Source organism: Chanodichthys erythropterus, chromosome 3 (assembly GCF_024489055.1).
Source record: "Chanodichthys erythropterus isolate Z2021 chromosome 3, ASM2448905v1, whole genome shotgun sequence".
In the NCBI taxonomy this organism is placed as follows: domain Eukaryota; kingdom Metazoa; phylum Chordata; class Actinopteri; order Cypriniformes; family Xenocyprididae; genus Chanodichthys; species Chanodichthys erythropterus.
The window spans coordinates 7,984,643-8,010,198 of record NC_090223.1 but is presented as its reverse complement, the minus strand read 5'-3'; the positions used below and the strand labels follow the sequence as shown (position 1 = coordinate 8,010,198).

The 25,556-nt window shown below is 35.6% G+C and overlaps 2 protein-coding genes across 3 annotated transcripts in view; one reads left to right on the top strand and one right to left on the bottom strand.

Annotated features, from left to right (window-relative positions):
• The first annotated feature begins 18,464 nt into the window (after positions 1 to 18,464).
• LOC137017017 (hepatic and glial cell adhesion molecule-like) overlaps positions 18,465 to 25,556 on the top strand; it is a 29,383-nt gene continuing 22,291 nt past the window's right edge. The window contains exons 1-6 of one of the 2 annotated variants that reach the window (XR_010894538.1): positions 18,465 to 18,685; positions 18,855 to 19,163; positions 19,329 to 19,616; positions 19,683 to 19,790; positions 19,869 to 19,933; positions 23,177 to 23,263. Coding sequence is in view for 1 of the 2 variants with exons in the window: in XM_067380904.1 (XP_067237005.1) it covers positions 18,631 to 18,685; positions 18,855 to 19,163; positions 19,329 to 19,616; positions 19,683 to 19,790; positions 19,869 to 19,933; positions 23,177 to 23,230 (879 nt within the window). In the remaining variant the exon portion in view is untranslated. Of the gene's footprint in view, positions 18,686 to 18,854; positions 19,164 to 19,328; positions 19,617 to 19,682; positions 19,791 to 19,868; positions 19,934 to 23,176; positions 24,175 to 25,556 lie in introns of those variants that run through there. The other variant, XM_067380904.1, reaches the window with a different exon arrangement.
• Positions 24,249 to 25,010, bottom strand: LOC137002943 (uncharacterized; the record flags this gene model as incomplete). The annotated part of the gene is made up of 1 exon (XM_067362911.1): positions 24,249 to 25,010. A coding segment is annotated over one exon (762 nt), but the record flags the coding sequence as incomplete, so codon positions are not given.

Genomic DNA, 25,556 nt, shown 5'->3' with positions numbered 1-25,556 from the left:
AGGTAATATAATTTTCTGTAATGCTATGTGCATGAGACATCGAAATTCTGTAAGATATTAGGAAATATTAGGAGATATTAGTAAAACATGATAAAGTTACTGATAAACATGATTAAGCCCCACGGACATCACAATCAATGGACAATAGACGGGGCGTGTCAGCAAACGTCTTCGTAGCAACGTCTCATTGGAGAACTGCATCGGGGGATGGAGCTAACTCCCTCCTTTAAAACTATGCTTTCCCAAGAGCTAGTTGTCAAAAGGATCGGTCAAAATGACCAGTCAAAAGATCTGTCAAAAACCGGTCAAAAGTCGGACAAAGATCTGTCAAGGATCTGCCAAAGATACAATATGCTGAAGAAGGGTTGAAGAACCCATCTAACTGCCGTGGCTGATTTTCCATCTAACAGTCACTGACTATCTTCATCCGCGAGCCGCAACAGCCGTCACATCCCGAACCCTGAAACACTCCGCTAAAACCTTTTGACCAAAGTCTCCAAAAGCTGCTCAAGCCAGACTATCAGAACAGCGCATAATTCACCAGCCGGGAACACCTTCAAAGCTTCCGCGCGACTCAACGAAGGGCTTCCCCGAGAGACGTCACCTCACAGACAGCCAATCCGAGCCGGGATCCCGCTCAACAAGAGTCACGGAACAACCCGATTACCTCAGCTGTCAGAGCAAACGCAGGTACAAGCAAACTTCTCTCTCTCTTGCGGGAAACTGGTGAAATTCCTTGAAACAGAAAGAATCAAGCCAAAGCTCTGCTTTTGTGATTTTTCCTCAGGTTGCGATGTTTAGTTAGTATTTGGGACTTTTACATAACTCATATCAACTCCTAGAATGTGTGTGTGCGTATGTATGTATGTGTGTGTGTTTAGCCTTAGTCTCTTGTAATCATTAGAAGTAGTCAATAAAGCCTTGTTTTGATTTTCACATATACGAGTTTCTTGTGCTGTGTGTGTCAAATTACTGCCTTAAACTTAAAAGATCAAGTTACCTCTTGCTTATAATTATTATAATAATTATAATGATAATAATCATAATAAAATATTGTTACTGTTGTCCGCAGAATAATATTTTATCCAGAATTGGTAAAATACTCTAACCTCAATTTTCGCTGGACGAATAATTGATTAAGTGTTAAATATTAATTCTGAATCATTTACAGTGAATCATTTACAGTTGATTCAATTCTTATTCCCTTTAACAATTAAATTGAGCTAATAAATGACCCTTGGGTCCCTACAAAGTTATAAACTATAAATACACTAATTCAATGTATAGCTGTACTTCAGTAGTACTTCACTGCACTTAGAAAAGTATACTAAATACCACTACTACTTAAATAGATTTTTAGTGCAATGAAATAACGTGTACTACCCAAAAATATAGTTTTATTAGTGTATTTGTTAAAAATATGCTTTCAATGCTTTAACATACTATCTGATTTTTAAAAAATGTATTTAGTTACCACTTGTAGTACACTTGAACCCAACTTTCAAACACTTTTAAAATAGACTTATGATGTATTTCAAATATAAGATTAATATATAATGAATATATACAAAATGTATTTATAAACTTTATGAATACATTTTCTATATATTTATCATATATTATTCTTATATTTTAAATACTTCATAAGTGTATTTACTATGTCTGATGAGCACATTTAAAAGTGTATGAAAGATGGGTTCAAGTGTACTACAAGTGGTAACTAAATACATTTTTTTAATACAGAGATAGTGTGTTAAAAACACATTTTAGTTCATATTCATGGTGTCTCAAAATAGCACAGTTGAGTACACTTAGATGTTTTTAAGATTATATGAAGAAGTACTAAAGTACAGCTTTTAGTATATTAAGTACAAAATAAGAGCATGGAAATAGAGCACTTTAAGTACATTATAGAAGTGTACTGTGTACTATAATAAATAAAGTGTATTTTACTGCGTTTTTTTTCACCTGGGTAGACACTCCGACACTTTCCGTTTGCATTAAGATTATTTTTATTACCACACTGGCAGATAGTGATAATTTTACTTAAGTAAAATGCACTTTATTTAGATCCCCCCAGGAAACAAGACTAAATATCTTGTTATATAGAAAATCTATCTTGATTTAAGAATTTTTAGATATTTGTACTTGAAAAAGGATGAAAAATACTAATTTTTGCAGTGTGAATGAATGAGTTAACTATTTAAACATCACTTGCACTTTAAAAAAGGGGAGGAGATCAAATGAAACTCTGGGTTTACCAAAGAAAACCTGCTCCTGACCAGGTTAGGTTCACAGAGTAAGTTACCATGGTAACTGACTCTGAGTATAAGTTACCTCTCTTTTAGAAACAGGCTTGACATATCCTGCTTTCTCGGGTTTGACATACCTCCCATTCTGAAACAGAAAACCCAGAGTTTCCCTCATTTCAGGGTTAACATACTCAGAGTTTTCACTTAACCTCCTTTCTGAAACAGGCCCCTGGTCTTGAAAAATAAATACATGTAAACACAGTTAAAAGCTGACAAACATTGATCTCATCGTGGCTGTGGGTGAAAACAGTTTGAAGAAGACGAGTGAGGAGATGAGTGTGAAATGAGAAGAAAAATAAACTGATCACATAGTCTCAAAAATAAATGTGTGAACTTGAGTCATTTCTTCAGTCTATATTCCTCTCTGCTCTTAGTGTGATCTTTATCTCTCATCATGACTATATTTGAGCACATTTGTTCACACATGTCGGTTGAATCCACAGATGTTTGGCCTGATCAAGTGTCTCTACATTCATCAAACATGCATTTTTGAGCAAATATAGTAGCAAGAGATCAATTGAGAGTCGATGAGAGAGAAGAACTGTAAGTGTAGAGACACTTTAACCTTTAAACACACTGTGGTTTAATACGCTTCTGCTAAAACAAACGTTCATAAACAGTTTCAGACGTCACTGATGCCTTCAGGAGCCACAAGTGTCAAAAAGGAGCTGATGTTTGTGTGTATTTGCATGTGAATGTGTGTGAGAGAGATGAAGTGTGAAAACCAGCAGAAATACAGTGCACTGGAAATTATTTTTAATATTGAGCAATGAAATTCAATTAGACCCCAACAATTTAAACCTCCAGAATAAATAATAAATAAATATAATGTACACTGATCAGGCATAATATTATAATACTGACAGGTGAAGTGAATCACACTGGCATTGGCCTCTTAGCGTTGGTCCTGCATGAGCAGCCCTCACTTAACCTCAGGAATCCCTCACTGGACCCTCAATATTAATCTACAACAATAAATCTGCAGCACAGGGTGCCAAACATTTACCATTAATGAAAATAACGATTAATGATAAATCTCTCTGATTCTGACCATTGAATCATCAATAAAGTGATCAACGTCATCTAACCAGAGTTCCTCTTGCAGTTTTTGTTTAATCAAAAGTGTTTCAGAAACACAGTTACAGCAGCCAGAGAAACACTAAAGTGAGGAGGTCAAGGGTCAAGAGCCCAACTAAAGCAAACACTGACCCCCATAACGGTGACTTCAACAGTGATTTTCAATAAAACATCAACATCTAAAAGTTTAGTATGAAAGAAATAGTCAAACTGGATTGTAGTAAGTGAAGATGTTGAGATCTAGACAGATCTGTTAGTGTTTAATGTTCTGCTGCTGATCATGTGACAGTGTTTTCAGCTTATTTAAATAAGGAGATTTTACTTTATTCCAGTCATTTGACTGTTTTATCATCTAAATGTTTTGTTATTGTATTAATTACAGATTATTTTTGTAATGTTTAAAGTTGCTCTGGGCCTGATTGGGCTGATCCACACTGGGCCATCATGGGTTAATGATGGCAGTTCTCTGGTGTGGGCTGATCACAGAGAGGCGCAGTGAGCCCAAAGCTGTAGGCCTCGCCTGGGATATAAAAATACATTCTGTGAATAACCGGCTGGTAAAGTAGAGAGGGTTTTCTTCCCCGTGTTCGTTGAGCAGTGTGATTTAAGGCCACTAATAGAGCTATTATTTATTGCTTCTTGCAGAACTCAATGACATTTGGAAACTACTTGATAATATTTCTAAAGTAATGTAAAGTAACTATATTTGATTGTTTGTTTCACTTGGTCTTGTTGTCACAAACTATCAAGTCGCTATAAGCACTTACAGGAACGCGTGTCTCTTTTGCTGCTTTAGAAAGTAAGTCACAAACGCTCAAATCACTTGTAACCCCTTCTGAGCCACGGCTGTCATTTTTCTCTCTCTTCCTCTCTGTCAGCCTCTCTCCTCCTGTCTAGGCTTCTGCTGACTAATAAGTTCACTCTGTTTTGCTTTGGTCTAGCTGGTGTTCAGCTGGTCAGTGGTCACAGCCTGACCAGTTAAACAAAAAGAGTGGTCAAAACCTGATAGAGCAGCTATGAGCAGCCTGAAGACAGCAGCTTAATCTGATCCTCCACAATCCTGTTCAGCTCCAGCAGAGTTACATTGGGGTCAGTGCGTGTGTTCAGAGAGGTTTAGCAGCCACTAGATGGCGCTCTGGCAGTGTCAGACCTCTGAAATTATGTGTATCATTTCTAAAGCTCTGAGAACTACAGTGAACAGAAGTTAGTGTGTGTGTTTGGAGATGGTCTGTGTTCCAGTCAGTGAATCTCAAGTTTGAAATGAATATGGAAAGTACGTATATAAAGGGGTCTGCAGATGATTAACTGTTCTGATAGACCAATATTATTATTATGATGTTCTTTATATTTGATATATCTTACCTTCATATTTAACACATCATGCATTAACATTCATGGCCTCAAAAATGAAGATCAGAGTAAAATGACACCCCCTGATACACACGTTCATCTCAGAGACGTCCATCTGTGTTTGTTCATCTGCGTCTCTCTAAGCTGAAGACTGCTCTGAGACTAACTGCTTTTCTAACACGTTTATCAGTTGTTTTTCCAGATTTATTCATCTTAAGTAAACATCTTAGAGAAGTATTTGTGGATCAAAACACAAATGATGAAATGATTGTATGTCATCAGCCAGTTTTTCCCTCCAGAAGACCCAGATTCAGCGCTTTATCTCCCCCTTGCGTCTGAACACGAAAGGACGTTATTTCAGCACTTTCACTGTAACTAACATGCCAGTTAATAAATGTTACATTGTAACATTTGCAAAATACACTGCAAATTGTCTGTTATTTTTGTGATTGTTTGGGGTTAATCTGAAGCCCTTCATCAAACCTTTCAACACAGAAACACCTCAGATTGCTTTTAATCAATACAAAAATCGTAATAACAGATCAAATCTGTTCCTAAATACTGATTGGTTGGGCAAGGCAGACGTTTATGTGGGCTGAGCCCTGTGTAGCATGTAGTGTGCAACGTAACTGATGTGCTACACCTAGTAATGATATTTAGTATGGGCCAATATATATCAGAAGAAAGGAACGTCTACTGGAGAGAGGAAGGCAGCGCAGCAGGTGAGTAAATGATTGACAAAGTTTCGTTTGATTCAATAAATTGTATTAATATAGAAAAAGTTTATTTTTGTAGTTGGTTTCAATTTAATAAAATCACAGATATGAACAATTAATTGGTAACCGTGAGAATCAAAACAGTTAACCAACTCTTCTGTTGTTTCTTATAGGAACAAGAATTCAACAGCTTGACAGCTTAAAAAAAAAACTATAAAATAAAGAAAATAAAATAAAGAAAATTCTCAAAAAAACAGTAATGTGTGTTTCTTCCACTTTGAGCAAAGTATTTTTACAATAATATAACCAAATTTTAATATTCAGTAACCCAAAAGAAATATAATTTGAGATTAAATTATACTCAAAACAATGAATATGATTCAGAATCTCTTGAAACAAATCACTTTCCCTTTCAAATTCAACAATATATTCAACAATTTGAGTTGAAAAATCACAAATCCATTAAATGATTCGTTCGAACAAAGTTCATGGATCAAACGACTCAGTTGACCAAAGCTCGTGAATCAAGTGATTCAGTTCAAAGAGTTGAACTCTTTCGATCAGTTCAAGTTCAAAAGATAATTTCTTAGCAAAAGAAAAATAAATAAAAAAGAAGCAAAAATATCAAATGAGTTCGTCGAATAAAAGTTTTTTGTGTCCAAAAACAAGAAAAAATTGGAATTCTCCTACCAGATGATGATTTCAAAGCACAGTTCAAAGTGGAAACAGGTCAGTGGGTAGCTCGCCATTGTGCACATTTAATCACGTGCGATACACAGACGATTCCTCACCAAAAGGATTAAATATGAAACAGAAAAACCCAGCCTTGCATAAACACAAGGCAGAGCAACAATTAATATCCAGTTCAAACATCAACAGCAAATATCGTACACTATGACTTACTATAACTAGGAGGTTTCTGGCTCCTTGGTGATGTTCATCAAACTGTGAAAGAGAAGATGTTGATTAGGAGTGGGAACCAGTATTATCAAAATATGCTTCTTCTTCTTTTTTTTTTTACATGGTTCTATTTCACCACATTAATTCACTTATTATGACACACTTTACACTTCTCACAAGTAATTAAACTGATTTTAAACTAATTTAAAATGTTTACTTGGTACAATTGTCTGTACCATCAGTGTTACACAAGGAAGTGTAATAGAGAGAAAACACTAAAAACAGTTTTTTGCTCTTTGCGTCTCGTGTTTTAATACATTATGTTGTCAAATGATTTTGAATACTTTTAATAATTATTCAGAGATTATTAACTACTTAACTGTGGTTGTGAATGTTGATGACAAAGTTTAAAAAAACAAATAATATATAGATCTGGGTTGTTATCTCATTCTTTAGTATTTCAGCCTTCAATTAAATTTGTCCTCTGACTCAAAAATGTTAATTGTGGTACTATACTTAAAAAAAATGATCACACTAAGAACCGGTATGTTTTTGTGCATTACTATGCATGCAGAATGGATGATATGCTATATATATATATATATATATATATATATATATATATATATATATATATATATTCTTTTTAACCCTTAAAGATGGAGTGTGTAGCTTTTCATTTCTTAAACAACAATGTAGGACGACACATTATGACCATATTCCAGGATGACAATGTCAAGATTTACCAGGGTTAAAATTATAAAAGATTGTTTCAGAGAGCATGAACAATCATTTTCACACATGAATGGGAACTTCTGAGTCCAGACCTTAAATTCAGTGAAAGACTTTGGGATGTGGTGGAGGAGACTTTACAGAGTGCTCATCTCTTGCATTGTCAATACAAGATCATGACCAAAAGTTGATGCACCTCTTGATGGAAATAACATCACAACATTTATTTCCATCGAGAGGTGCATGATTTTTTGGTCAAGATCTTGTATTGACAATGCAAGAGGTGAGCACTCTGTAAAGTTTCCTCCACCACATCCCAAAAACTTACACTGAAGGCCCGATATACTTCAAACTAAATTGAAGAACGAACTGTTGTGACGTCATTTCGAACAAAATCAAGCCAAAACGATGTTTGTTTGGTGTTCTTTTTGGAAGTTCGAAATGGCTTACTAAAGCGAACTTTCAGGAAAAGTTTGATTCAGCTGAAAAACACCTTCATGCCACCATTGGTCCGTGACGATAACGTAATAGGAGGTTTGCGCTGAGGCTCCGCCTTAACCTGCATGGAACGCGTCTCTGACTCATTTCGTGTGTTTGAGTTAGTTGAGGTAAGATCTCCGTGGGTGAAAACATGAACACACTCGATAGCCGCTTTATAGTACAAAATTAAGTTGTGCGTCTAAAAAATGACACTGTTTTTCATGTTTGCTGTTTTTCATGTTTGATACTGGTACATTTTCATGTTTGATACTGTAAAGCTAATTGATTTTAAGCAATCTATTAAATGAAGTGCTATATAAATGTGATTTACATATTTATCTAACCGTCACTCTCTCAGCAGTGTGGGCGGTGTCAGATGTTCGTTTACAGCTGGTCATGCATTTCAAACTTCGTTTTACCCTGAAATGAAGAACGAAAAAGAACTTTGAAGTATATAGGGACCTTGAGGATAAGGTCAGTGCCAATTCATGTGTGAAAATGATTCTTAATGCTCTCTCCCAACAATTCTTTCAAATTTTGAGCCTGATGAATCTTAACATTGTCATCCTGGAATATGGCCTTTGATGAAAATATTCTTGGATGACATGGGGTTGAGTAAATTATCAGGAAAATTTTATTTGAAAGTTGCCAAACATATAACATGCTAGAAACGTAATAATCACTGTAATAATGATCCATAGGCTATATAGATCGATCATGTGCGTTTTATTGCGTTTATCAAATAGCGTAACGTAACGTTACTGCAAATACGGATGAGCATCGTTCATTTGTTCATCGTTTCATTCATTCCGGTATTCTCCGACCACTATCAGTCCTGTGCTTTGATTTATGACCGTGTCTCCCTGTCCCACGCATACATGCATCTACCGTGCTCTATATAGGTAGTTTAGATTACAAAAAATAATATTAGTATTAATACCTCTAGTTTTAAGCATTTAAACAGGCCTTTGAAGTTTGGGTTGTGTTTTCGTGTATTTTTCCCCACGGGGCTTAATGCCATATGGTGATTGAGAAACACGGAAGTCTCACTTACATGATTTTATGGCGAAATTTGTTCTTTTTTTTAAAACAATGTACCAATTCAGCGTGAGTGGCACAGCAAAAAATAGACTTGGCGTCAAAACGATCACAAGCTGCCTTATTCAATTTTTTGACGGTTTAAGTTATTTATTAAGCCAGTTAGCGAAGAGCCATTTGCACAGTAAAGTTCTGAATTGTTAGACTGATCCTGCACACTGAATACACTGTAAAAAATTTACTGTGAAATTTACAGTAACTTACTGGCAACAATTAGCCAGTAAGTTACTGTGAATACGTTTTACAGTAAGGGTACTGTACTTCCATTTACAGTATTTTATGTATACACTGTGAATTCAAAAACAATTAAATACTGTGATTTTAGTTGTATTTACAGTAACTTACTGGCTAATTGTTGCCAGTAAGTTACTGTGAATACGTTTTACAGTAAGGGTACTGTACTTCCATTTACAGTATTTTATGTATACACTGTGAATTCAAAAACAATTAAATAATGTGATTTTAGTTGTATTTACAGTAACTTACTGGCTAATTGTTGCCAGTAAGTTACTGTGAATACGTTTTACAGTAAGGGTACTGTACTTCCATTTACAGTATTTTATGTATACACTGTGAAATCAAAAACAATTAAATACTGTGATTTTACTTGTATTTACAGTAACTTACTGGCTAATTGTTGCCAGTAAGTTATTGTGAATACATTTTACAGTAAGGGTACTGTACTTCCATTTACAGTATTTTGTGTATTCACTGTAAAATAAAAAACAATTAAACACTGTGATTTTAGTTGTATTTACAGTATTGATTGTTTTACTGTAGAAGAAAAAAATACTGTGATTTCGATTGCATTTACATACAAAAAACAGTTAAGCACTGTTTTTTTATGTATTGTATGCAATACAGTACTATAAACAGTAGATAACAGGTAATCACTGTAAATTCAGTTTCTCGCTGTACAATTTAAATACTGTATCACTGTGATTTAATATTAGCCATCATTAAAAGAATCACCCATATTCTAAAACATAGCAATCAACTGCAGACAATAAGATAATTGTTAACAGTTATTTATTTAAAAACATTTGATGAACAGGAATGACAAAACAGGTACAACATAAAGGGATAATGGACATTGGACAACATGCCATTATACCATCCAAAGTTAACGAACATTCTGTGTTCCATGCACAGAATCTATGCAGAACTGAACACTTAATTCTCTGCTATAAAATATTATAAATTCTAATTGTATGATAGAAAATGGCTAGAAACAAACTGCATCCATGAAATCATCAGCATTGTTACTTTGTAAAATAAGCCAATACATTAACATTACCATGCAACCAAGTGTTATTAAGTTATGAGTACAGAGAATTGAACACATGAATTTATAAATCAAACACATTCATAGACCAAACAATACAATCAATAAATAAATGTAACCAATGATTAATGTTTTATTCTTTTTATTGAAAAAGTGTTTCATCATTAGAGAGATGGGTATAGTTAAATAATGATTTTATCAATTATATTTATACTCTTATGATTACTACTCTCCAAAATTTAGCACAAAAATGATATGTGAAAAAGATTCAGCAGATATTTTATTACTTTATTTGCAAAAAAATGTTTTAAACCATTTCCTAAGTGTCCTGTATGAGTAATATATACTGAGGTAATGTGCTTTAATACTGCTTTACTAGAACTTTTACAGTCCTTGAGCTTCCCAAAAGATAAAAAAAATCTAGAAGATGACACTCATAAAGAGTAAAAGATATGTATAAAGAGCAATATAGAGATTTTTAGCATTTCTTCAAATAATACTTTGGCCCACCCAAAAATACATGTACAGTTTTTGTTCAAGAAAATAAACATGTGGACTTTCTCAGGAAGAATTTGAGATCTCTCATTACCGTGTCCTCAGCTGTGTAGAACACTCTTTCCAACAGTGTTGAGGAGGAAGATGATGGTGAGCTGTGAGAGAAGAGGAAGTGTGTCTTTCTCAGGCTCTTCTGAGGCAAGGATCACTTTGGATTTTTGCAAACTGGAAGCTAAAAACAATGTTATTGTAGTAGTTGTAGTCAGGTTTATTATTTGTTAGAAAGGAATGAGGAAAGTGTGTCTAACTTACATGTTCCTCCTCCTCTTCATCTCGGTCACCACTGCCATCATCATCCTCCTCCTCTGGCAGCTGAAAGAGAAGATTACATTGATAGAAGCTGCATTTTTACTTTTGAAAGAAGTTTCTTCCACTTACCAAGGCTGCATTTGTTGAAAAATATAGTAAAATAATAATATTTTAAAGTAGTTTTACTTTAATATTCTAAACAATTTTACTATTAGCTATTTCCTTACAGATTTTAAACACTGACTGAATGCAACTGGCTCTGACTAGGTGAGTTTGGGCAAGATCCGTTAAATTACCGAATTACATTTATAATCGTGTCACTGTCAGACTTACTCATTTTTCACCTTTCCCTTAAATCTAGGGTCTATCATAGCAGCATCCTCAAAAAATACATCTTCATGTACACGAAAGCACAAAAAAAAATAATTTAAATATTACCTAAATGTTTTTTGTATTCTTCAAAGTATTTTGAAATCATTAAAATATTATCATGTATATATTGTAAGTTATAACATTGTTTTTATCATGACATGAGTTCATGTCGTTCCAAACCTGTTAAGACTTTCATTCATCTTCAAGACACAAAAAAGATAATTTAATGAAATCTGAGAGCATTGTTCCTTTTATTGACAGTCTACTAGGGTTGTCACGATACCATAAAAATGTCTTACGATACTATACCAGCTGAAGTATCACGATACCAAGTAGTATCGCGATACCATGCAGTATACAAAATGAACCAAACTTTCATAAAAAACATGAAAACAGACCAGATTTTTCTCTGAATAGCCTACTTCATTAGAATTAGAGAATGAATAACAGGCTTTTATTACCAATCAAATGAATCATTGTAAACAAAATTCATCTTAGCACTGCACAGAAGCTGTATGAAATGACATTACGATGTAACATTTATGCATTTACACTTCAATTACAATTGCATAAATAATGTTATGATATTAATGTTTCAAATATAAAATTTGAATATAGAAATAAAAATGTTGGCGGAAAAAAATGATAGAATAGACCTACTTTTAGATGGTAAAAAATGATAGAATAGACCTACTTTTAGATGGGAGACTAAAGTCGCCAGTAGGTAGCAACAAGTGTTAATGATCAAGTCAATGAATCATTCAACCGATTCGTTCAAAACGGCTGATTCATTCAGGAACGAAGCAAATGACTTTCTTAATGAATGGATTAGTGAGTCAGTGACTCGCCCAATTTGTTCAAAAACAGATTCATTTAGAAACGAAACAAAAACAGCGATCTTGCTCGTGTCACGAACTATCAGGAGCATTTTTGACAGCCTATCTTGAAATATCTAACCCCGACTGGAGAGCAGTAGGCTATGTAGCCTATATTAAAACATATAATACATTTATAATTAAAAAATCACGATTGGTATGATTGATAAGAACCGAGAGCAAACCCGCTATAACTTATTGATGAATGGAATTGCATTTGTCTGAATCGTGTTTGTCGTGTTTCTAGAAACAAACTATTTAATCTTTTCCAGAAGTGGCCAAATGAGCAATGGAAAACTGCGAGAATTCAGTCTTATATAAAGATTTTATGATGTTAATTAAGTGAATTTCAGACCCTTCCTCCAGATTGAATGACAACAACAACGTGCAAGCGCAACTTTATCTCATTGCAAAATTAACTGAAGCATCAGGAAACAATAAGGCGCTAATTCTACAGAGCATTTACTGCACAGGGCACAGCAGACAGTCAACGGCAGTCTCTTGTAATGTTTTTGCAGGCACGCATGTTCAATTGAAGTGTACCTGCCGCACATACAACATTCCTTACGGTACTGACGATACTACCATTTGAAAAATACAATGGCATCGCCAGTATTTTGAAGCTTTAGTATCGCGATACTTCCGTAGTACCTGTACACCGTGCAACCCTACAGTCTACACAACTGCCACTTTGATGTTTAAAATAAAATAATTTCATACAGATCGTAAATCTAATCTAATAGAGAGGTTTAGTCCAAATTTTCTGAATAAACTTGATCACCTTATATAATAAACAAATTCAACACACTAGTGCATTAACAAACAAGTTGAGCTTCCATTTTCCATTGTTTGCTAATTAATGTTTATATGTGAAAAAAGTCTAAACTCAAACTGTATATTGCATTAAGCGAACAAGTCTCTTCAAAAAATTTGGAATAAACTTCTCCATTCATATGGATCACTTTTACAATCACTTTATGAACTTTTTGAAGTGTCAAAGTGTTAGTTGCATGGTCTGTAAATTGAGGGATGGAAAGCTCTCAGATTTCATTAAAATATCTTCACTTATGTTTCGAAGATGAACAACAGTCTTGGCAGGCGTACACTGTGAAAGTTCTAACACAGTTTGTGAGCCTTTGCATACAAGTTAGTTAACCCCATAATCATATCAAAGCAGTTGGTACATTGCACGACTGCACTACACAGATTTTTTAAAAACAAGACTTAACATTTATCTATTATGGGTCCTAATTAGGAGACAATGAATACATTAAGCTTTGTGCCATGCTGTTTATATTTAAGCAGTAAAAATGCTCATTTCAACGGCCAAAACAAGGAGCTTGTGGATAAGATGATGAGTGGAAGGAGATTTTGGATTGTATTTGATAGTATCGAACAGATTTTAAAAAAGTTTTAAACATGCTCTTTCAATCCGAATGAAATGTCAATTGGACCCGGCCAATTCATTCCAATTAACATGTGACTTCTTGTTCCATCTGTGCTACTAGTCTGATTATTAGAACCCATGTAAACACAGCTAATGTTGCTGCTATAGTTTTAGATTAAAAAAAATATATATATATATAGGGTTGCCAAGCAGCCTATGTGATGTGATTGTGTATCATTTGTAAAGGATAAGTAAAGGATGACAGAATTTTCATTTTTGGGTGAACTTTAAGTCACATGCAACAATGTCATTCAGAATAAATTTGCCAAATCAAATTTTTTAAAATTTCATTCTGATTGTAAGGGGTGGTTTAAACCTTTTCTAATCTGTTCGATAGGACATGTAAACACTTGATTAAAACAGAAATTTGAAAGTGTAAAGCATGTGGAATGATGTAGAAATGATGCAATGACGTACGAAATCAACCATTGCTGTTGAATGAATGGAGTGTAATAAATGACTGTTTTCATAAAATTTTTAAATGCTTGTTTTTAGTTTTGAGCATTTTTACTGCTTGATAAATATAAGCTGCACGGCACATACTGTAGCTTCATGTTCTCTGCGTCTCCTAATCAGGACCTGGAATGATAAAGATAAAGTCTGCTTTTTGAAACATAAAAGAAGCAATTACAGGATGATGGTTAACATGCACCAACAGCAGGAAAGTCTGTAATTTTGGACAGACAGTGCATTTTAAGATATCAAATCTGATCTCTAAATAAATGTACACATCAACTATGTTCAGATTCATCAATCAGAGATTTAATTTTGACTGAAATAAAAAGTGTAAATGTATCAAATAGTAAAATTGCTGACCCCTTGAATTCAGAATTATTAACATCTTGTCTCTGTGAGTAATTGAATTGTGAAATTCAACCCTGTGAATTACCTGTTTGTCCTTCTGAGCCCTTTAACGAGAAGGCTGCTTTTATGGCTGGATGCTGATTGACACACCTTTTGACCATGTTCTCACATCCAGGACAACAAAATGATCAAGCAGACCTGAAAGACATGACCCATGATTGAAATCAATTTAAATACATTTAGTCTTACCTGTGATATTGGAAAAAATGAGGCATAGTTTTTCACCCAGTATACGCTGCTTCTCCTGGAACATCGTCCTCATGATGGATGATCTCTAGATCCTGGACCCGTGCAGTCCACCTGGAGATTATCTGAATGATATGTGGTTGTATATAAAGGGTAATTAAAGACTGAACGTTACATACATATCAATAGCAGTCAGAAACGAATTTAATACCCACCCCTGCTTTTAATCATCAATTATTGTCATGGCATCATGGCTGTCTCTCCTCAGCTGCTGAAAATAAAAAGTATGTTAGATAGGAATGAACAGACTAATCACACATAACGTTAAACCAGTAAGTGGCGACAAACGAGAATATTTCGTTATGAACAACTCTAAATCATTGACTTACCAGGATTATTGAAAGTCATTACAAATAATTTTAGTAAACGAATCGTTAAGTAATTAACCGTGTCTGATTAACGTTAACCGTTTTATACACAATGGTTCACGTGAGCTTCAGGAGACCAGGCAGGGTCTAAAATTAACAAACACTCTACTACAGTTGCCATTTAACGAATATAAGTGATTATTCTGCTGTTTATAGCATTAAACAGTTAACATTACATTTAAAATAACTAAAAGAAAAATGTAAAACTGTCTCAGATTTGAACGTTACCGCCTCACGGGAGACAACGCTCGTGCGCACATAACCAAACGGAATTTATTTATTAAATACATTTAGAAAACCAAAAACTGCACTAACATTACTCGTCACAAGTGATATCTAGTGTCATATGGGCAAAAACGATGAATAAAAGAAGATTTGCAGGGCTTACCTTTTACTCTGTGTCCGTCTGCTGGAGGTCGACCGTTGATGCGCATGCGCAGTACTCAGATTCTCCTAAAGTCCGTTTGACCTGCTTGTTTAAAAGTTCGAATTTGTCTCGCGCATGCCCCATCCAATAAATATCCGTAATTCACAAACACAACATATATATAATATATAAACAAGTCTTTTGGCACTCTAGCAGTTCATAAACAAAACGGCATATCTTGCGGAAGAACACTGTAGCCGGAGCTACTTCTCTCTGTTATCTCTATGACGAGTCACGCAGGTATTTGTGCTACTCCGCAGCGGTTTCTACACGGTCTAAAATAGTCCAAATATACACACTTATTCTAGGTGTACCATAATAATTCAGGGTAAGACAAAAACACGGTTTGGAAAATAGATTCATGTTGTACATTCCCATTGTAGATTTTTTTGTACATTTTGAACACAAAAAGTTACACGTCTGGAATGTTATCAGGAGACCATGGATCGCGTCGCTACAACATTCTCCGTGGGATTAACCAGCGACGTCTTTTGAGGACGTGCCCACGACGTTTCTGGAACGTTAGCCAAGATTCTAAAAAATGGAACATTACCACGACGTCCTCATAACGTTGTCATAAAGTAATGTCACACTGACCAAATGACGACTAAAGCCGCGGTCACACTAGACTTTGAACGTGCGAAATTTATTCGGATGCTGTAACGGTCGTGATATGACGTCACGGTTTACAGCGTCTTTTTTATAAACATGAATTCAACACATAACTTAAAGCAATACATTTAAAATGTAAAAATACAGAACCTACTCGACTTTACTGCAAAAATATAATTCTTTTAATTCAGCCAAGAGGTCATGCCGTGACGAATCGATCTTCTAACTGGTCGCACGTCTTCACGTGATGCGAATTCGCAGGTCAGAGTTCACCAAACTTGAACTTTGGAACGCAGCGAAATGCGAAATTTAAAGGCGTAAAGGCCTAAAGGCGGTCACTGCAATTGCAACACTGCAATTTTCGTTCCATTGACTTCCATTCAAACGCATGCGAATGCGTCAGACCGGAAACGCAAGCTCGTGCGAAAAATTTTCTTTAAAAAATATATATTGTATGGAATAGAAAGCTCCTGCAGCAGGTCCATCAGAGTACAAGTTACATGACACATTTTAATTTATTAATATTACACTTTTACTTAAAGCTCACCATCGAGTATTTACATCATATTCCGGTAATGAATTCTGAACAACAATAATCTGGAGCCGTCCATGTGAAAGGGGTACAAAGAAAGATTTGATAAAAAAAAAGGAAAATTACAGTAGTTTACTTTACTATTTACAGTACTATAGTGGCTAAATTGTGATTTTTTTACAGTAATGCTTTGACTACTGTGATTTCAACTGTAATTCTTGGACTATTGTGATTTTTACAGTCTTACTGTAAACTTTACAATATTCTACTGTAAAAATCTTATACAGTAATGTTACTGTGAAATCGACAGTAAATAACTAGATTTCACAGCCATTTTTTACAGTGTAATACTTTGCTCATTGCGCGAGTTAGCGAAGAGACAGAACAATGAACCTCGCATAACTTTCACAGCTGTTGCATGTTTCGCTCAAAATTACGATATACACATTATTTGACAGTGAGGTCAATTCTTAACTACAAAAAAATAAACAAACTAATACTTACCAATAAGGAATACGCCTTAACAGTCCTCGCAGCACCAGAAGAGAAAATGGTGGCCACTCCGTGAGCGTGTTCTTCTGCTCAAATGGCGCGCTCCAAAGCCAAATTAATTTGAGTTAATCAAATTAAAATAAATCTCGTAGATGACGCTGTTTATACATTTTACGTTCGATTATTAAATATATATAAGTTTCATCCTAATTAGATATATGCATATAAAGTGAACACAATATAAATGTGTCATATCTAAGAAGGGCTTGAATCATTCAAGCTTTTTATTTCAAAAACATTTGGCATTAATTTACTTCCATAGTATTACATAACACAATACCAATTAGTTTGTTGCTTCCCTGTCAGGATGAAGAATTTACCCTTCTTGATAAGATGTTTGCTAGTTAACATGTGTCCAAGTGTTGTTGTAAGTCCAGATGAAACAGAAAGGATGTTGAATGATAAAAAGACCCCAGGAGAAATGTTTGGTTTTGAGTGGATAAAACTCTTTGAGTCCAGGAAACGCTTTAAAAACACTCTGAACTGAGTAAGAGCAATTCTTTCATAAACACCAGCCTCTTCTTCACTCCTGCTCTCTTTCTCTGGGAACATGAGGCTGCATGTCCTTTATATTTTGTCTCAAGTTCTGGGAGACACACTTTCTTGAAGAATTCTTGTGCTTTCTGTAGACAAGATTCCCAGAAATCCTGGTCTGGAAAGACACGCGCCACAGTGAAATCGTTTTCAGTCCAGACAACAAGATCGCAGTGATTTGATTGGGTGACATAAATCTGTGTCTGGATCTGAAGCGTCTGTGTTGTCCTTCATGTCCAATGCCTGCTGGACGCTGCAGGACCGACACTTGAAAGGACATTTTTACACACAGTCAGGCCATCCGGTGACGCTCCGATTTCAGGGAAGCTGCTGTTAATTATGACAGCATATATAATAATAATAATTATATATTACACACTACTAAATATGGTTGTGTTGCAGCATTAAACTTAGTTGAAGCGTAACTCTACGTATCCACTAAATATTTACAGAATCTCCTCCTGCTCTGATAAAATAGAGACTGACTGAACTGAGTCAATAAGCTCTTGTTTTACCTGACAGACTTCATTCTTTACACATATATAATGATGCTGCTGACATCTACAAATGTCCTGTTTCATAACAGAAGGACATATTTTGATTTGAAACATTTTCCTGAGATGCTGATTTATGACAAACAATTGAAGAATTTAAATGATCAGTACAAAATATTATCATAGTTTCTTTTCACTTTCACTTTCACTTTATCATCGCCCTCTACCGGTGAACCATTGAAATTTCCATCTGTTTTGAAGCGTTTAGAAACAGTGATGACGTAATGAAGCATCGTTTACTGAAATCACGTGACTTTGGCAGTTTGATACACGCTCTGAATCACTGATTCGAATCAAAAGATTCATAAAGATTCGGAGCTTCATGAATCAGTGTGTCGAAATCGACCATCACTGGCTGTTCTTCAGCTCTTCTGTCGCTGTATCACCAAATCTTCAACGTTTATCATCACATTTATGGCTTTTTGTTGTTTAAATGTAGCTTTTAGGAACTTGGGAAATTAGAAACTGTTGTGTTTTGAAACCGTTCACCAAAATGCCTAAATTTGCATGGACAGTTTATTTTCTTCTGGTTGTTCTCCTGGAGTCTGGTGAGTATTTTTATGGCTACAATTCTCTTTATATTATCATTTCTCCGCATACAATCTGATCTATATTCATTTTTCCTCTGATATTGTCAAGTTTTATCAGACTAAACCTTCAGAAATACTTCTGTGGAAAATGAAAAACTGCAAATGTGGTGTTTGTGTTTGTGTTCAGGTGTGTTTGTTGCTGATGCAGTGAAGTCAGAGTCAGTGACTGAGGGAGAATCAGTCTCTCTGAACTCTAGTTTCACTCAAATACACAGAGATGAAGAGATCGAGTGGAAGTTTGGTGACATTCTCATAGCTAAAGTGAAGAATAACAAGAGTGTGTTTTATGAGATTGATGATGAGAGTTTCAGAGACAGACTGAAACTGGATCATCAGACTGGATCTCTGACCATCATCAACAGCAGAACCACAGACTCTGGACTTTATACAGTCTCCAGAGACACAACGACCAACACCATCAATCTCACTGTCTATGGTGAGGAGAGAATTACTATCCTGTTACATCTGTGGACTAAATTCACCAGATAATGTTACTGAGAATATGATAAAATGATGGAGAATTCTGTGATGATGCTGATCATTTTATCCAGAAGATCACAGTAATTTCTACTGAATCTGATTCATTCTGTCATGTTTTCAGCTCGTCTGCCTGTTCCTGTCATCAGCAGTAACTCTTCACTAAACTCTTCATCATCATCATCATGTTCATTGGTGTGTTCAGCTGTGAATGTGAGTCATGTGACTCTCTCCTGGTTCAAAGGAAACAGTGTATTCTCCAGCATCAGAGTGTCTGATCTCAGCAGCCGGTCTGATCTTCTTCTCCATCTGGAGTGTGTGGATGATTCCTACAGCTGTGTGCTGAACAATCCCATCAGAAACCAGACTCAACACCTCAACAACACTCAGCTCTGTCACACATGTGCTGCAGGTACTTCACTGATGATATCTGGTGTTTCTGCACACATTGATCTGGACTAATGACCGTCTCTTTCAGTCTCTCGGACAGTGCTGATCTCTGCTGCTGCTGCTGGATCTCTGTTGATTGTTGCTGCTGTCGGGATCTTCTGGATCTGCAGGAAACACAGAAACACACACAGAGAAGGCAAGTGTTTCCTGTATGTATATGATTCTCAAACATCATTTCACTGAGTGTTTGTTTCTGTCATTATTGTTGAAACAGAGACTCGAGCAGAAGAAATCACTTACGCTGATCCCACATTCAACAGAAGAAACAGAAATAAATCGGTAAGATCTTTGATTTCACTGTATGGTGTGTGTCTGTGTCGTTTCAGTCTGATTTTAGTGTGTGTGTGTGTGTGTGTGTGTGTTTAATGATTCACACACTCAGCAGCACAACATATATTGATAAAGCAGTAGATACAGGGGTTAAATTGGGATTTGTTATGTGGGGGGGCTCTGTGGTTTCAGGGGTGCATGTGATTGTGAAGACTACAAAATCGTATCAACCAAAATATAACAAGTTGAGAGAGCCTTGTGCTATGAACACTAAAATGCTGATTGAAATCATTTTATAGATGCTGGTAGTGTGCAAAGCTACATCTGATGACAGTAAAATCTTTCTGTAGGCCTGTGCCTTCTCCTTTGTGTCAGTATCATATATAAGAGTGATGCTACCATTAAAGAGAGAATATAAACACAAAATACAGAGTTCGACATTAAACCTTGTTTTCTGCTTGTTCTTTGGACAACTAAATTGGTAATTTACTTGTTGTCAGAGTAAAAAAGTAGCTTGCCTGGAAAAAAAATAGATGATTTTGTGTGTTGTTAATATAATTTATTCTGAAACAAGCAACATTCTCATCAGTGTTTTATCAGCAGTGACATATTTAAATCTGCATATTTATGTTATTTACCTTGGGCGTATTTTATTAACATTTATAAAGGGCATTTCCCTCACAATCTGATTAAATTTATGTTTAATCTTTTATTTGCAAGTTCTTACATTTGATAAATTAAAATAGTAAGACAATATAGGGCTGTTACCAAATGTACACTGAAAAAGTACAACAAAATGGGTAACACTTTAGAATAATGGTCCGTCATTAATAGGTAACTATGCAGGAAGTAATGCAGGACTAATGAGTAGATCTGAACACTTCAGCTACTTCTATTAACTACTATAGAAACAAGCTTAACTAATCAGTAAGTAATATAAAATTTAGGATTAAGATAGTTCCTTATTAGCTAATCAATAATTAGAGAATGACATTGGCATCAATAATAACTAATAGGTAACTATGAGAAATTATAAAGAATTACTAATTAATTACTAATCACAACATTAAAGTGTCTGAGATGTGAGCAACTGTCTTTTTTTACTCTCAGTGTGGTCATAAAATGCATCATTAATTACTCAAGTGTTACATAGTCACTATGCAGGAACTACTAGTGATCAGGACCATTATTTTAAAGTCAAAAACATCTTATTCACTTTAAAATGCATCACTAATTACTCAAGTACCTAGTCATTCTTCAAGAACTACTAGTGATCTGGACATTATTTTAAAGTGAAAATGTTTTTAACTTTAAAATAATGGTCCAGATCACTAGTAGTTCCTGCATAGTTACATGTAACACTTGATTAATGATGCATTTTATGACCATATTCAGAGCAAAAATTATGACTGATTACATCTCAGACACAGTAATGTTCATTTTTGACCGTTAGTTAATAGTTCTTAATGATGGTAATCTCATTCTCTAATTATTGATTAGCTAATAAGGAACTATCTTTGTCCTAAATTTGATATTACTTACTGATTAGTTAAGCTTGATTCTATATTAGTTAATAGTAGTAGCTGAAGTGTTAATGTAGATCTACTCATTAGTCCTGCATTACTTCCTGCATAGTTACTTATTAATGACGGACCATTATTCTAAAGTGTTACCACAAAATGATTTGGAATATACAAATAAATGTTGGTGGGAAATTTATACTTTTAAACATGCAATGAAACCACCAGTAGATGGCAGCAAGTGACCGTCTTAATGAGTGAACCACTGAATCATTTATTCACACTATTCAGGCTGAATCGTGAATGAAGCAGTTGTTTATGATTGGGCCATTGAATCTTCACTCAATCGATTCATTCAAAGCGCTGAATCATTCAAACGGTAGAGCTGCGAGATGCGCTGGTTCTGCTTTGTTTGAAACTATTTTTTGCTGCTACAGTTGCTACAATTGAACAATAGACAGGCAATATTGCACCTAAAACATGAGTAATTAATATTAACTACTTGTTTACTGAACTGTTGTATGAAATTAATTCCAATCAAGGTGACATTCAGGAATTCAGCACTTTCGTGTGATGCTTAACTTTATCATATGTCGGGTCGTAACTAGCTATAAAAATCCTACATATTGAATTTTTATTGCAACATGATAACTGAGTTTCTTTGTGTGAGCAGAGCTCATTTGTATTGAATTGAGATTACGTGAGCCTCAACAGCGCAAATATCACTGCCAATATCGCCACCTAAGCTAAATTAATCATTCTCGGGTTTTGGTTGTTATTGACATTTTAATCAAGCTACTTATCTGGTCAGACGGGTACAATTCTCTTTCACATCAAAAAATCCTCTTGTCCCGCAGTCCCGGACAAGCATTTCAAGCCCTGCAAGCCTATGTGCCGGGGCTCAGCCCAATTTAACCCCTGAGTAGATGTGTTTGTGGATTTACACTGTAGACCTTCATTTAGAGACACACAAACATTAGTCCGCTGACACACAACTTTAAAATACAGCAGTGAATCCTCTAAATCAGGCTTTCCACACTTTTAGAAGTGGATCCTGAAATATGAGGAAATAAGGACCACCATCCTGAAATTTAAAATGCATCTGCCCATTTAATATACTGGAATATGCAATATTATAAATCTTAAAATATCTCTGAAGTTACAATATTAACTAATAATTTTATTGTAATAACATTTTTATTCATTTATTTTATTCTAATTTATTGACTTATTTTTTTTTTTTACAGTTTTCTCTAGATTTTAATCTTATTTTTAAATATACTTTTTCTGTCAGTTTAATTCAAGTAAACTTTAATGTGATTTTAAGTTTATTTACAAAGTAGACTGAAAGTATACTCTCTTATTTTTAGATTAAAAGAAGTAAACTAATAACACACCTGAATAAACTTATTTTTCATAAGGATATCCTATGGAAGCACGTTTCCGCCACTAAATAAAAAAATAAAATGATTAATTGTGAGTTTATATCTCAGATTTCAGAGATCACGCAATTGTGAGAAAAGTCTGAGATAAAAAGTCGCAATTACTCTTTTTATTTTTTTATTTAGTGGCGGAAACTGGCTTCCATAATATCCTGTATTCTCCAAACTCTTGGAGCCGCTGTGAGGAAATTGCTGTCAAAAGTATTTCTGCTGTATTTCCTGTGCTTGTGGAAAGAGGATGGACAGATAATGTAATGAATACATTGATGTACTTTAGTGTTTTCTTTCAGAGAGCTACAGAGGAGGATCATGTGGAGTACACAAGCGTGCCACACCAGTCCTGAAAAGTGAAGCCAAAGCGTCTCGATCGCCCCCTGGTGAACCATCTAAATATAACAGCCCATGATATTGAGTGACTAACAAACTAATAAACATGATTTGAGCAGATCTTCACCTATAACATGAGGGTTTGACATATGAAGAACTTTGGATATATAAAAACAGAAGGTGTTGTTGTCCTTTGGCAAGAGAAATGGAGTGTTTTCTTCCAAACAATGTGATAAAGATTTTAAAAGATATAATAAAAAAAGCAGAAAATTGCTGAACTTGGAGAATCTCTGGGGTCTATGAAGTTTTCATAATGTGACACAAAAACACATGCTGTGGCTCGAGAGTGTAAACCACATCCTGTAGAGATGACAGATGTTGATTATGTGTGCAGATGAACATGGGTTCTGAGAAGCATTGTTGTGTGTAACTGATAATGAAGACAGTTACGAAATAAATGTCTAACAAGGTAGAAATCTGATAAAAATGTGTGTATTGCTTAAACCATTGGCGCAAATAAAAGTGATAGACAAGTAACACAGCAATTGACGCACAGGCTGCTCACATCTACAAATGTCCTGTTTCATAACAGAAGGACAAACTTTGATTTGAAACATTTTCCTGAGATGCTGCTTTATGACAAACAATTGATCAGAACAAAATATTATAGTTTCTTTTCACTTTCACTTTATCATCGCCCTCTAGCGGTGAACCATTGAAATTTCGATCTGTTTTGAAGCGTTTAGAAACAGTAGGTGTGAAGAGGCTTACACTTACAGCATCTGTTTTTACAAGAATTTACATTTACATTACATTTATTTATTTGGCAGACGCTTTTATCCAAAGCGACTTACAAGTGAGGAATACAACAAGCGAGTCGTTATGACGAGGCAAATAGACAAGAAGTGCTCATAATACAAGTTATGGGCAGTGCTCAGATTATCCTAAGATACAATAGAGAGGGATTAGAGGAAGTGAAAGGATAGGAATAAGAAGTTTTTTTTTTTTTTTTTTTTTTTTTTAAGATGAGGTTAAGTGCTCACGAAAGAGATGGGTTTTCAGCTGTCTTTTGAATATTGCCAGGGATTCCGCATTCCGGATGAAGGCAGGAAGATCATTCCACCAGCAAGGGACAGTGAATGAGAATGTTCTGGAAAGTGATTTTGTGCCTCTCTGTGATGGTACCACAAGCCTTCGCTCCTTTAATGAGCGCAGGTTTCTGGTAGGAGTGTAGACTCGTAAGAGTGAGTGGAAGTAGGTGGCTGCTGAGCCTGTGGTAGATCTGTAAGCAAGCGTCAACGACTTGAATTTGATGCGAGCAGCAAGCGGTAGCCAGTGAAGAGAGATGAAGAGAGGCGTGACGTGGGCTCTTTTGGGCTCGTTGAAGACGAGACGTGCTGCTGCATTCTGAATCATTTTTAGAGGCTTGATTGTGCATGATGGCAGTCCAGCCAGAATTGCATTGCAGTAATCAAGCCTAGAAATGACCAGAGCCTGGACCAGAAGTTGTGTTGCATGTTCTGTTAGAAAGGGCCTGATTTTCCTGATGTTGTATAGTGCAAATCTGCATGACCGAGCTGTCATTGCAATGTGGTCTTTGAAGGTCAGTTGATCATCAAGGATTACTCCAAGATTTCTGGCCGAATTTGATGGGGTAATTGAGGATGTGCCTAGCTGGATGCTGAAATCGTGATTTAGAGTCGGATTGGCAGGGAAGACGAGGAGCTCAGTCTTAGCCAGGTTGAGCTGTAGATGATGTTCTTTCATCCATGCCGAGATGTCCGCCAGACAGCTTGAGATTCAAGCAGCTACTGTGGGATCGTCTGGATGGAATGAAATGAAGAGTTGTGTGTCATCAGCATAGCAATGGTAGGAGAAACCATGTGCCTGAATGATGGGACCAAGTGATGTAGTGTAAATGGAGAAGAGGAGGGGTCCAAGAACTGAACCCTGAGGAACACCCGTGGTCAGCTGATGAGCTTTGGATACCTCCCCTCTCCAGGCAACCCTGAAAGACCTTCCTGTGAGATAGGATTCAAACCAGAGAAGTGGAGTACCTGTGATGCCCAGTGATGAGAGGGTGGACAGGAGGATCTGATGATTCACCGTGTCAAAGGCAGCAGATAGATCGAGCAGAATGAGAACTGATGATTTGGAATCAGCCTTTGCAATCCGCAGGGATTCAGTGACCGACAGCAGTGCAGTCTCAGTCGAGTGGCCACTCTTGAAACCAGATTGATTGACATCCAATTGGTTGCTGTGTGAGAGGAAAGATGACACCTGGTTGAAAACAACTCGTTCAAGTGTTTTTGCTATGAATGGAAGGAGAGAAACAGGTCTGTA